Below are 14,624 nucleotides of genomic sequence, written 5' to 3' on the forward strand. Positions count from 1 at the left end.
GCGTAATAGTTTACTTTGTTTGTTGGTCGATTACGCTGTCTCGGTAACAGTAATGTGTATGTGAAAGATATTTTATATCTTATTTTTTCTGTAAATTGATTGAATATCAACTGGCTATTTTCAATTAGTTATTTTTAATACAGACCAATTTGCATTTAAGTTTTTGGTCGTTTTAATTTGTTAACTGGTCATACAAGACGGAATAATTAATGCATTTAACGAACCTGTTTCATAACTCCTATCAGCAGACGACAATTTAATGGTTGTGAAGAACTGAAAAATATTTTCTAGTTGCTTAAAATACATGACTGGAAAGTTGGAAGAATTCAGAAGCACTCATTTTTATCGGTAAGAGACAATATTTTTTGAGGAATTTTTTACCAACTGAAATAATTTTGTATAAGTTTGATTCCATATTTTCAGCGCTTAACCCTGTAAATTAACAAAACTGGATCAATTTTTGCCTTTTAATTATTTTACAAACCGCAATTAAAAACTCATATAATGTTTAATAAATTATGCATCATTGACTTTTAAACTTCCAATTTTGTGAGCTCATAATATTACTGGGTGTAATTTTCATTTATTAAAGTTATGTAAATGTATATGTGAAATATTTACATTTATTTTGTCTAATATACGAGCTTGTTATTATAATTTATTATTTTCATTGTTCTTTTCTAATATATTACACATACCGTATCGCTGATATTGATGTTGGGCGTAATTTTTTAGTGTAACTAAAACATAAATTGCAAGTTAAAATTAAAAAAAAAATCACCTGAAAGAACTTTTGCACTATGTGTTGTAATAATGCACATTGGCGAAGCTAAGCCTGACTTACCCGAGCATTACCATCTGGTGTCGTGTTAGTGGGTAGTTTGAATAAATTTATCTAATTAATTCGTTTATCTCGTATATTGAAAATCTCTAACAACAGTCCTCTACTAGCATAAAGTTCCTTGGTGAAAGCGGGACTTAAATCCTACCCGGGGAGTGAGGCAAGCAGACCCTTTGTCTCCTTTTCTGTTCAATCTTGTAATTGACCTAGACATATTCATTAATCTAGCCTTATTGGCTATACTATCAATACCTACAAAGTGAATGCCCTGGCATTCGCTGATGACTTTATCATAGCTACAACAACTACTGGACTGCGTTGCCTTCTCGATAGGATTTTACCTTTTTCTAGTGCAGAGGCCTTACGGCAAATATGGATAAATCTTGGACACTATCTTTGGTGCCCTCTGGAAAGGAGAAGAAGATGAAAGTAGAGTGCTGTCCTTTCTTCCTTGGAGATAATAGGTTATCGTCCGGTGACGTTAATAAGTGTGAGACTACCTTGGTGCTGAGTTCACCCCTACTGCGAGAACATACGCTGGCGCCACCTGGATGACCTCTCGAGGAAGCTTAGGAAAGCACCACTAAAAGCTCAGCAGAGACTCTAAGGACATATCTAATACCTAGGCTTTTCCACCGGCTCGTCCTAGGTAGCGTGACAGTTTCCACGCTAAACAAACTGGATACCCAGGTTAGATCGGCAGTTAAGCAGTGGTTACGCCTCCCCAAGGATGTTCCCACAGCTTATCTCTATGCAGGTATCATTGAGGGTGGATTGGGAATACCATCGTTTAAATGGCTTATCCCCCTCCTCAAACTTAGAAGGATAGAGAAACTTCAGTATTCTGCCTCTGCTCTCATAAGATCTGTTGCTTCTTCCCTTTCCACTCAGCGCGAAATTAACGTGGTAAATAAAATGCCAGCAGACGGTCGGAATAGGCTTGATACCTAGGCTAAGATTAAGGAACAATGGAGTCACCTTTTACACTGTAGTCTCAAAGAGTCCACCAAGATCAGGGCTCAGCATCGATGGGTTGGAGACGGAACCAGGTTTTATAGGGTCACATATACATTGAATTTATTAAAACAACGATAAATTCCCCCCTTACCCTCTCCAGAACATCTAGAGGGCGAAGCATGGAGAGGATGCTTGGCTACCGAGTCTCTAGCCCATGTTGCACTCAGATGCCATAGATCCCATGGCATCCGGGTGAACTCCCATAATGCTGTGGTAAACATACTGGAGAATAGACTAAGCCAGTGGGATAGAAGTGGTTAAAGAACCACATTACCAAACTTCAGAACACTTACGGAAACTCGACCTTCTTTGTGCGAAAGGTGACTCCGTGTTCCTTCTCGATGCCCAAGACGTTGGATCGGGCACCATCTGGAAACTTGTCACCATCTTAAAGATAGGTACTATGATTCAAATATAAGCCTAAAACAATTAATTGAACAACAGTATGGTAGGTCCCTGATCATTTCGTCCATAACTGTTTCCTTTAGGGGGGGGGGCAGGCTAGTGTAAATCATCAGCCTCCCTATTGCATGATTTAGGCTTAACCACATCAGATTTGAAAATAATTGCAGTCCGGGTTCTACAGGGGACGTTCCGCTGCTGGAGGGTCCATCAGCGAATGACTTCGGTTTTGTAACTGATGATGCTCGACCATGTGGAATTTCACGCTGTATGTTCTGTTAGTCATCATAGCCATAAATATGGGAAAGGTTAAAAAAATAGAATTTGGCAAATTATTAAACCGTTGGGTAGTTTTTTTTTTTTTTGGAAGCAAGCTTTGCCATATAAGCTTGCTTCCTTGCATCATTTATACTATTAAAATTGTTAGCTGTAAACTCCTCTAAGTGGTCCTTCTGCCGGAGCATAAACAGAATATTTATCATACCAACTAATCTGCAATTGAACGGAGAAGGTTTGGGTTTTAATGGCGCATCAGCAACTAGGGCTATAATGCGCCGCACGGGGAGGTGTTTAGGAATTTTGTTGAGGGGGGTTGATCTGTAATTTCGTTACTGATAATGTACCAAATTAGTTGCTAAATATGTATTGGATAATTTAATACCGTTATAGACTAATCACAATTAATTCCATATTCCAAAAAGCTAGGCTTTGAATTCCACTCCAATTTAATAGAGAGGCTGCAAGACAAAAATTATCAGTGGCATAGCGATAGTACTGAAAAACTTCATGTTGTGGGGCTCACTGCTCAAATGGACCCAAAATATGTAATTTTTAAGACATCAAAATTCGAAGTCTCGCCTGTGAAAAACCGTGTCAAATAAACTGAGTACACTGGCGTGGACCAGCCACTTTATCAAGTAAAACTAAAATAGCCAGCAAGTACCTCTCTCATCAGAACAGCCGTGGCATGGACTCAACGAGGTGTCCAAAGCGTACCACACGGATGCTGGTCCATGTTGACCAAATTTCTCCCCTCACTACTTGCAAATTGGATGGTTGCGGATCTTTACTCTGAAAAACTCGTTTCACCTCATCCCATGGGTGGTCAATTGGATTGAGCACCTATGGGATTGGATACAGTAGTATGGGAATAAAATCACTGGTCGAAGGTGGATGAGGATGAACAAAGTATAAATGATAAAGAAGAGACATTTCTACGAGATATTTGTACAAAAAATCGAAAACTTTATTACCGTACTAGCTAAGTACATGGCACTAGACGCAAAAATCGAATTTCAGTTTAATGCACTGGCGACCCGAAGGCATTTTCTCTGAAAGCCATTTCAGAGACTATTTGCATTGATTTATTTCTAAATAATTTAAGTTAAACAATTTTCAAGAATGTTTTTCGATTGTTTTGAAGCATATTTTCTGTGGAAACCTGAACAGGAGACCTACCTATCACAATAGGTGGCCAAATTTCTGGAAAATTTGACCACTTGGAATGCATAATTTCTGGAAAGCACAACCCTAACATTCTCCTGAATGAGAGAGAGAGAGTCGACTTTACAAAGAATTATCTAGATCTACTGAAGTGATCTGGTATCTCATGTGCCAAATTTAGACCAATATGGCCTTCGCAGGTAGCAGTGCAGTTATAATCACTTTCCTTCTGCTGGTGGAAAAAGCCTGACTTCGAGTCTCGTCAGTGACGAAATGAATTTTTATGGGTTTTTTCGCAACATGGTTGAGTTAGTCTGTTCCTGGTGAGAGTTGCATCGTTTTATTATCGTGGAAACTCGGATTTTTTGTCCAAAGAATTTTTGGCTGTACTTATTGGAGCATTAGCATCTTGAAACACGTTGGAAAAAGTGTGAATTATGAAGCTTCTGAAAATATTACATGTTTCCAATCATCATGTGTCAGTTTTGTGCTTATAAAGCACACTATTGCATACTCTTTGTAGAATTACTATCAGTAACCAATAGCTTGGGAATAGCAGCTCTGCCATAAATTTCGGCTTTATGAAGTACAAATTTTTATTGCATTTATAATTTCAGCATATCTACATGTTATTTTGATCAATTTTTAGATGATTATATTTTGGCTATTTAAGATTAGTATAATATTGAAAATACTAAAAATAATACATGGCTATGATCTTGATTGTAATATATTCTCTATGATCTCAGGCTATGTCTGCTGTGTGGTATTACACTCAGGGTAATACAAAATGAAAACGACCCGAGGATAATGGTGCAGTCAGCTATAAAGTTGTGCAGACAAGCTGCCTGCCAGAACAGCTCATGAAGTTTTGTCAACAGCAATTTTGCTAGAGGAATAAGGAGTTGACTGTTCCTTGGTATAAGGCAATGATCAGGCCACATCTTGAACACTGCATAAAGGTCTGGAGGCCTCATTTTTTGAAGGATGCAGAGCTGCTGAAACGAGCAGAGAAGGATAACGAGACTAGTGAGGGAAACTAAAAGGTACTCTTACCAAGAAAGGCTTCAGTTCTGTAAATTGTAGCGTCTGGAGACTAGGCATCTGCTAGGTGATCTAATTAAGGTGTTTAAGGCTTTCAATGGCTTGAGCAAATTCAATCTCATGGGACTCTTCCTGTTGCTCTGGCTATGCAGATGAGAGAACATAAATTCAAATTGAGGAAGAATAGTTGCAAAATATACACTGGTGTTCAAAGAAAGTGCATCACCTAGGAATTTCACATTTCTAACCCTTTTTCGCGATGATACATTAATGACTAGCATCACAAATAGAAATATAAACAAAAGATATTATGTTGCACCAATGTCCATAATTCCGTCGCATTCCTGGGTGGAGGATCCAAAGCTCTTACGGACTTTTCTACAGCATCCTAAAGATGCCTGACAGGGTTCATGTCCAGTGAACGGGGACACCATTTCATATTGGTAAAATTTGTGGAATGCTCTTCGAACCATATTCTAGTCACCACGGCTTTGTGGAGAGGCACATTGTCCTGATGGAAGAGTCCATTGCCCTGTGGGTGCACGATGATCATGAAGAGATGCAGATGGTCTGCAGTGATGGACACGTAACCTGGACCATTCAGAGATGCGGCTAGACGTACCAAAGGTCTCAACAACGTGTGCCAGTTGAACACTCTCCAGACAATTATCGACCGTCCATCTGCCTGAATAGTTCCTTGTTGACATGACGGGTGCATAGCTTCGTGCATTTTCCGCCAGATACGCACCCTCTCGTCCGCTCGAAATAACTGGAAACGGGACTTATCGGACCAGGAGACCCGTCTCCAATCATCCAAGGTCCAGTGCCGATGTTATTTCGCCTAGTTGAGGCGTACAGTCCTGTGTCGTGGTGTTAGCAATGGGACTCTGATGGGTCGGCGGTTCCCATAACCTATTGCGGCTAATCATCGCCTGATGGTCTTGGTGGAGACGTTTCTGGCACCTCCCTCGTTGAAGTCGGCGGTGATTTGTGTCACTGTCGCTCTCCGGTTGGCTGAAAAAATGCGAGACAGATGTCGACGGCCACGTTCATCCACCACCTTTCTCCACCCACAGCGCTGTCCACGATTAGATGTTATTCCGGAAATAGCCTATTCCGAATACACTCTTGATACTGTCGAACGGGTATAGTGCAATTTCTGTACCACCTCCGCGATAGAGAGACCCATGCGTTGGGCACCCACTATCATCGCTCTTTCAAAGTGGATTAACTCATGATATTTATCCATACTGACATCGAATTACCGTCTACGTGAATGCAGTGTACCTATATACCTGCCAAGCGGTGGGTGGGTTCGTCCAGTGGCGAGAGAGGTGACAGTATCGCGTTGCCCAGGAACCAGGTATACCATGAATTCTCTCCTTTCAGTGTAGTAGTAGAGGTACATGATGCAAGAAGGCAAGCTTATGTAGCATCAGCCAAAACAAAAAAAAAAAAAAAAAAAAAACATTTCACACATCCAGAGGACCAAGGGCAGGCTATGAAAACAGTCCCCAAACTATAACACTACCGCATCCAGCCTGCCAAACACCAACAGTGCACTCAGATGCCGTGGCCTCACTTTGCTTTTTCAAAATGTAAATACGCCCATCGGCATGATAGAGTTAAAAAGAGGATTCATCAGACTAGGCGTCAGATTTCCACATGGCGGTCGTCCAGTATTGTTGCTGTCGTGTCCATGCAAGGCGCGGTTTCTTGTGTCTCGCAGTGAGCACAGGTACTAGTGACGGGCCATAGCCTATACGAGCTAATCTCCGGCGCATAGTCCATGTGGATATTGGTCTTGCTGCTCCTACGTTGTTCTGGGTGGTTAGCTGGGCCACTGCTACGACGCTGCCGTATTACGAAATGTGACAGACGACGCTCACCACGGACCTTTGGCTGATCTTTTGACCACTATTGGGCCAGTCACGATAGACTCGAGACACCACTTAACGGGAGCGCGTAACCATGTCGGCCCTTATCGAGATACTGGGACCTAGACGCCTTGCCGCTGCAACCATTGCAGGTTCGAAGTCGGAAAGATCTCGATGCTCACTCATTCTTCCAAGCAGACACCCAAAAACTGATCGCCACGGGACGAACTACAGTGTTGTATCAGCCGTTCCTAACTTTTGAGCCTTCACCAGCATCATAGACTAGTCCATTCCTACACAAGGGGGTGTTGCTAATGCAAAGCCAAGTTATTGTGTAGAGGTATTAAATAAATGTGTAGATAATGAATCAAGGGCAGTAAATGTGCAAGTTTATCATGTGCATACATTATTTCATAGTTAAATAAATAATATTAAAAAAAAAAAAAAAAACTGGAACAAACCAGTGATTTTTACTGTTTGGTTGGAAGATCCTCCAGGGTCAGCAGAAGCTGGGGACACGGAGGAGCCTAGATCTATCAACCGGGCAGCTTTTTCTATTGCACTTTGCCGTCTGCTTTTTGGAGGAGGTAGTGAGGAGGCAGGGAGTGCAGTATTCTCTTCTTTGTTTTCAGAATGATTTTGCATGAGCATTGGCAGAGATTCTTCTTTGTTACCTAGTAAAGTGGATGTATATTTATTTATATATATATATTACATCATTTATAAGAAATTGAAGAGATATGTTAAAAATATAGTAATATAGTTTATGGAATAAGGACACTGCATTTTTTGGCAGAAGGAACCCAACGACCATAATAGATACAGTATGTAAGTTAAATGAGAGGATGAGAATAGAAAATGAGCAACAAAATGAGCTACGGAAAACACGTAAAAGCATGGGAAAAAATAAAAGTACTGAAAATAAAAGTACTTATTACTGAAAATCTGATGATTTTAATGTCTTTATCAGGGGTCAACTATCAAAATCACAGGAAAGACAGCATCTGTTTTTGAATGAATATAAATATAAATAAATATATATAAATATTGAATGTATGTGAATGCATGAATATATAGAAATATACTTTCACTCGGCTTCCAAGTTCTTTTGGCTTCCCTCCTTCTTCTTCTTTATTAACAAAACAACAAGCTACCCCTAGCCAGAAACTGGCAAATCCGCTATATATATACATACATATTATTTTATATACAATGATATACACAGAGTCATGTTAATTACAATGTTATAAGTGTAATGAACATGTAACATGTCCACACAGCAAATCACATCACGCAACTGATCAGAAGTATAAATTGTGGTGCAAGGAACCACAAGACAGCAGTCTTTTCTATCCTAGGAAGGACGAAAACCGCACTCACTGGAGGTAGTGCTATACCAGTGGGTGCTAGCTAATCCCGTACCCACAGCTGCCCAAACTGGGGTACCAGCTAAGAAAAAAAAAGGAGATGGCAGGTGATATCAGTTTTAAGAGATATCGATAGACATTGCAGGTGTTCGGTTGGTTCCTTGTTGCTGATATGATGATAGACTCGAGAAGAGGTGCTTTCTTTTGGTGAAAACAGCAGAGGAGAATTGTTGTAGAGCTGAGAACGATTGAGAATTTTCAGTCAGTGCCACTTCATTTCCTTCAAAAAGTTGCTGACAGCAGTTTGTAGTGTAGATCTGTCGTCGTGGTACAGATTGCAGCGATACAGAATGTGCGTCCAGGTTTCCTCAGCACCACAGAGCAGAGATTGATGTCAGACAAGCCAAATTGAAATAGTTTGGAGTTGATGGAGCCGTTCCCAGTAAGTAAATATGACGTTGTTAAGCTGGGAGAAAACCATTGGCAAACGTTCTTGTTGAGAGGGAAGGTAACTGCAGGAAGAAAAGAGCGGGTGACATGACCAGTAGTACTGGAATCCCATCGTGATTGCCACACATTGATAAGTTCATTCCAGATTATCCGTTTCCCGTCTTGGACGTTAGCACTTAGGTTGCGTGAGATGCCGAGAATCTCGCCAGGAACTCTGTGATTTAGACGATAGCATAGTCCTTTGAAGATGACATGCAGGTCTAGTGGTAAGACTCCAACAAGGACCTGCGGAGCAGCAGAGGACACTTTCCTGCAGGCCCGGAGCATGGCAAACAGCATAATCCGTTGAATGGAGATGAACTTGGGACGGAGTTTAACATTAACGGCTCTATGGAACCAGACTCCCGAAGCGTATGTTGTTATTGGTACGAATACTGCTGTATAATATGTATAATACAGTAAGAGAGTCTTCTTATTTAGTCCCCAGTCCGATTTGGAAATGCGGATAATTGCTGCAGTGAACTTCTTAATCTTCCAGGCGAGGTTGATCACAGGCTAACCTTCTTCTCTCATTAATATGAGAGAAGAAGGTTAGCCTGTGATCTAAATTTACGCCAAGGTGTTTTAATTCAGGTATAAAAGGGATTTGCTTACCTGAATTTGCTTATCTTACTGAATGAGTCTATTTTGGAAGTAGCTTCTAATAACTTGGAACAGTTTCTGAGAGCACTTGGCTTTGGTAAGACAATTGAGAGCGCCCTCCCACCAGAGGGAATCAAAAGCCCTCTCGAAGTCAATGAATATGGCCAGTTCATATTTAGCCCTGGAAGCTGATATATGGTTAACTAAAGAGACCAAGGCGTCCTCACATGATTTTTCTTTCTTGAAGCCAAATTGGGATGGAGACATTAAGTTTTGGCCTTCAATTAAATCTGTTATTCTGGGTACTAGCAATCTTTCAAATAGTTTGCCAAGGTTTGGCAAAAGAGAGATGGGTCTGTATGCTTTGGGATCAGATTTATTTTTGTCAGACTTGTGAATAATTTTGATCAGAGTTACCTTCCAGAGATTAGGAAAAATCCCCTCAGTAAGACATTTGTTGTACCAAATTTGAGAATTACAGCATTTTCCACAAGATCTAAACCTGGACATTTATGAATATTTATTTTGCTTAAGGCCAGCTTTAGCTTGGGAAGAGGGAAGAGATCCGTTTCATATAAGGAGTGGTAGGTTGAGTTGCAATTCCTAATAGATATTTATTCTGGAGTTTCTGTGGTGAGATCGTCTAGGGGAAGCAAGCGATCCAGGATGGCATTAACTGAGTCATTCCAGTTAGTGGTTTCTGTATCGTTGTTCACTACAGTGTTGTACACTTCATGAGAGTGAAACTTGTTTTTGCTAATTTTATATAATAGACCCCAGGGATCAGAATTTCCTGTGGAGTGAACTAAGTATTGCCAGGAGGTAAGTTTTTGTTTTGAAACTGTATTTACATATTCTTTCCGCTGGCCTTTATAGATATTTTTTAGTCTGCTGATTTCTGGTTCAGGCCAGAACCTTCTCCGTTGAAAGTCTCTGCGTGCTTTGTGTACTTTTTTTGCGCAGAGTGGAAAGTTCAGCTGTCCACCATGGAACTGTAGTATGCTTACTAATTTTCTTCTTAGCGGGGCGTTCTGTAGCGCGAAGTAAGTCAGCCTGTACATAGAATGCATATTCTGAGGCATTGAACTGGTTCAAAGAGCGACGAGTGTCAACGTTAAAATCCTGGTGAATTGAAGACATAAATAAAGGCCATTTGATGGTTTTGATAGAAAATCTTCTAAGATCTTTTGGAAGAGGACAAAGAGGCGTACCTGTAGTATTTGGAAGGAGATATACCTTAAAATTTATTGCTTAGTGGTCACTGTTTGTGTAGTCAGTATGTATGGTCCAATCAGATCTTCGAGGAAATGGCAGGCGTTGAAATGGTTAAATCAATGTTTGATTCTCCATGGACGTTTGAGAAGGTATACGGTTGGTTGGGTTAGTTGTGCAGATTTAAATTGTAGGTGAATAAAAATTCCTCGAAAATCCTTCCTCTGTTGTCCAAGACACTGCTGAATCATAAGAAATATTTTGAGTTAGAATCTGTTGTAATTATTCAATATGTGGGATTTAAAGTAGCAAACACCTGTTCTAGATATCTTTGTGATAAATTAATATCTGCTCATGGTGGACAATATAGTGACAGTAAGTAGAATGAGAAAGTTGATGTAGAGACTAAAATACAGGTAGAATTTTGATTACACAAGCCAGAGAGATAACAGTGATATCCAGCTTGTTCTTGAATATGATGATGGCAGATTTGCGGTCTATTTCAGAGGACTGAATGATTCTTGAAGTCATGGGATATCCCATAACTTTGGAAGATTGTCCATAAAAGTGCTTAGAGACATAAGGTTCCTGAATGCATATAATATCAAATAAATTTTCCGTTGCAATGAGCCTGATCTCATCAGCAACGCATCTAGAGTGCTGTGCGTTGATCTGCATGATTGTAAGTTGGAAGGGACAGTCTGGTTCGCTGCCTAGCTACGCAGAGAGAAGCACACTGCTCATCTCTGGTTTCGAGATCGTTTGTACTGCTGGCTTCCTTCCTTGTCTGGCATGATAGTTCCCTCTGACTGCATACCTCTTCGGATTCAGTGGGTTATACTTGACTTCAACTTTCCTTTTTTGCTTTCCGCCCTCTGTCGGGTCAGCCATGATATATACGTTCACTATTCCCAACTATGAAAAAAATTATAATAAAAGCACTTCAACGTTTACCCCTATCTTCCTATACCACTGAATTCAAATTCCCTTTGCTGCTACCGCCGTATACTAGCGTATGTTTCATGTCAGAAACAGAGGCCCTGCTTCTTGTTGTCTTTCCTGTGATTTTGATGATAGACCCTTGAAATCACGAGATTTTCAACAATAAGTACTTTTCATTTTTCCCATGCTTTTACGTCTTTTCTGTAGTACCAATACCCCACTTTGTAGCTAATTTTTTATTCTCATCCTCTCATTTAACTTATATATATACATTTATTATTAACATTAATTATTTTATTGGATATTTATGTATTTACATCGAAAAGCGGAACAGGAGTCTGTCTGCTAAATATTTTATACGAAGAATAGAAAGAAAGAAATAGGAATGATTCCTGGCATTATTAAGTGGATACTAGATATCGCACAAATACACTTAGTGATCACTGAATTATTACCACTCCTATGAAAACTGAATGCGACCCATTGACCACGTGAGGTATGAGAGTGCGGAGTTAGTCGACCTACGTAGCATAGATAAGGTGTCAGTGGTTCAGTAGGTAGTAAAATTCCGAGCGTGATGGGTAAAAGGAAGGATTTATGGGACTTTGATAAAGGACGGATCGTGGGTGCTCGACGAACTGGTGGGTGTTAGAGAGCTACCGTGGTTAAAGTGTAGAGTGTGTTTAGTGTCAAATGGCACCAGAACGCGTAGTAAAACATTGTAAAATATTGAATACATTGTAAAACAGAACACTGTGATTGCCAGAGGTTTAATGGTGTATGGATCTTGTACACTGGTGTGCAAAATTTAAGGACCAGTCAGGTTTTCATCTGTAGCTTCTCATAGGAGTGGCCTAGATATGAGAAAAGCATACCAAAGGAACCGCCGACCGGGCTAGCCGAGTGGGTAAAGTACCTGCCCGGCAACCCAAAGGTCGCGGGTTCGATTCCCGCCTCGGGCTTGGATCAAAGTACTGCAAAAACCTTGGGAGGTGCAATATGGCCACAGAAGCCGATGCGCCAACAACTACCAAATCAAAAAAAAAAAAAAAAAAAAACCAAAGGAACCTCGGGAGGTACAGAAATGATAAAGGAAACAACACCGACACATCAACGGAAAGAAAACGGTACAGAGGGACTGTATTCAAAAATGGCAACATAGCACTGGCTGCCATGATACAGATGCATCACCGCTAAATATGGAACAAAGGGAAGAGGTGGTCTTCAGTAGGAGATATAGCCATCCCTAATGTCGATGCAGGCTTTGTGCCGCCTGTCCATACTTAGAATAATGTTGTTGATAAGTTCTTGCGGTAACATCGGGCATTCCTCTGTCAGCGCCATCTTCAGCTGGTGAACGTTTTCTGGTGGGTGCGGATGTGCCACTAGATGTCTCCCCCAGAGTGTCCCATATGTTTTCGATGGATTTAAATCGGTAATACGGGCAGGCCAATCCATACGAACAATGTCCTCACTTTCCAAAAGCATATCAACAAGCATTGGGTGTGGTGTTATCATCCATAAACACGAACTCGGGGCCAATGGCACCTCGGAACAGACGCACATGGGGAAGGATTACTTCAGTACAGTAGCGTGCGCTGGTTACAGTACCGCCTTCCAGTTTCTGGAGTTGTGTACGTCCATCCAAGATAACGTCTCCCCAGGCGAGAACACCTCGACCGCCATATCGATCCCTTTCAGTAATGTTTGCGGGATGATTCCGTGTGCCAACCCCTCGCTAGATCATCTGACGTCCAGAATGGCTCCTAAGACTGAATCTACTCTCATCAGTAAAGAGTACCTTAAGTAAAGATGGCGCCTCCGTAGCCAGGTGGGCAGGAGCAGCAGTGCGTAGCACACACTTCTTGATTAGACCGGGGTTCGAGCCTGTGACCACCAAATACGGAAGATGCGGAAAGGTCAGGGAATGACCACCGCATATCCCCGGAGCAATATGGCCTTAGTTGCTAATGCTCCTAAAATCCAAATAACAAACAAACAAACAATAAGTAAAGAATTTATGGTTGTAACCTTTAGAAAGTGTTGGTCCTTAAGTTTTGCACACCAGTATATATGTGTAGTGTCGTGTACCGTTGTTCCTCTGGTCATTTGGTCGCTGGCCCCTAATGGGACCCAACGTTGCCCACACTCCGCCCGTGGAGGCAGACCAGGTACACGAGTATTATAGTTATTTACTCTGGCAGGTCCTGCCACCTACGTTCGTGTGATTTCAGTGGCTAGGACCTTAAAAAAAATAATAACCGCTATAGATAGGGGGTCAGCCAAAAGGAGTGCTAGTTATGCGATTTGATGTCATTAAGTTTTTGAGTGTAGGGCTCAAGCAATTTAACAAAATGATTAGCACGCTAATAGTTGTAAGTTAGAGGAGAGGGGAGACCGAAGGCTGGGGGAGAAGACAGAGATATGGGATCTCATGGCCATCCGTCCATCTGGTGTAGAGAGTGGAATTGAACATGCAATTTATATCATTCGCTCACACACAATTTTTTTTTTGTTTACATTTTATAGTGTTTTCCTTTCTTTTCTCTTTTCTTTACATTTTATAGTTTTTTTTTCCTATCCCTACATTTCAAGGCAGCATTTTATAGTTTTTACATTTTACAACTTTTTTATACTTCCCCCCCCATTCATCCATTATTCACACAGGGAGGGGTGACTTATTAAACAAGCAAAACTGACACCGAGCTGTCAATCCCGCCTGTCCAATTATTGCTTTTAAAATACTTTAGTGCTTTTTTAACCATTGTTTTAAAGACAAAGCATCAGTTTAAACAAGCAAATAATTTAAAGAAAGCTCGCACAATTTAAATGACATACAAATAATCAAATTTAGGAGAATACTGTATTTATCTACATATCTAATTGAACAAAAAAAAAAAATTTTTTTTTGAAAACCAAGTTAGTTAAAGTGTACCAGGACTGGCGTCAAAATGGTCAAACAACGACCGGACGGAAAACTGCAAACAGCAAAAGGTTGATTTTAGAGGTGAGCGCCGGGTCCGATGACTCGCACAGGCAAACAGGCGCAGCACTTTTGAAGAGTTGACTACCCAATACAACATGGGCCAACCCGGAACAATATCTGGCATGATCATGCGTCGCACGCTTGCACGTATGGGCGCACGTTAGCAGACGACCCCTACCGTATCCTCTCCTAACCAACGTTCATCGGCGTAAAAGACTCGCCTGGTGCAAAGAGCATGCAAGTTGGTGAGAAGGTGTGCTGGTCCGATGAGTCACGTTATTTACTCCACACCGTGGATGGTCGTGTACGGATTTGGCGTCAACAACATGAGGCTCTTGATCCATCATGCATGGTATCAAAAGTGCAGGCCAGTGGAGGCGGTTGTATGGTGTGGGGCATGT

General features: G+C 41.0%; 1 protein-coding gene across 2 annotated transcripts in view; it reads right to left on the reverse strand.

Annotated features, from left to right (window-relative positions):
• The window catches only part of LOC150085481 (potassium voltage-gated channel protein Shaw-like), a 193,065-nt gene that overhangs the window by 14,399 nt on the left and 164,042 nt on the right, over positions 1-14,624 (reverse strand). Inside the window, exon 4 of one of the 2 annotated variants that reach the window (XM_090373287.1) lies at positions 7,086-7,298. In XM_090373287.1, coding sequence (XP_090229413.1) covers positions 7,086-7,298 — 213 coding nt within the window. The remainder of the gene's footprint in view (positions 1-7,085; positions 7,299-14,624) is intronic. The other variant, XM_090373288.1, reaches the window with a different exon arrangement.

The sequence above is a fragment of the Mastigoproctus giganteus genome, chromosome 5, assembly GCF_048544385.1.
Source record: "Mastigoproctus giganteus isolate SK-2022 chromosome 5, ASM4854438v1, whole genome shotgun sequence".
Lineage (NCBI taxonomy): Eukaryota > Metazoa > Arthropoda > Arachnida > Uropygi > Thelyphonidae > Mastigoproctus > Mastigoproctus giganteus.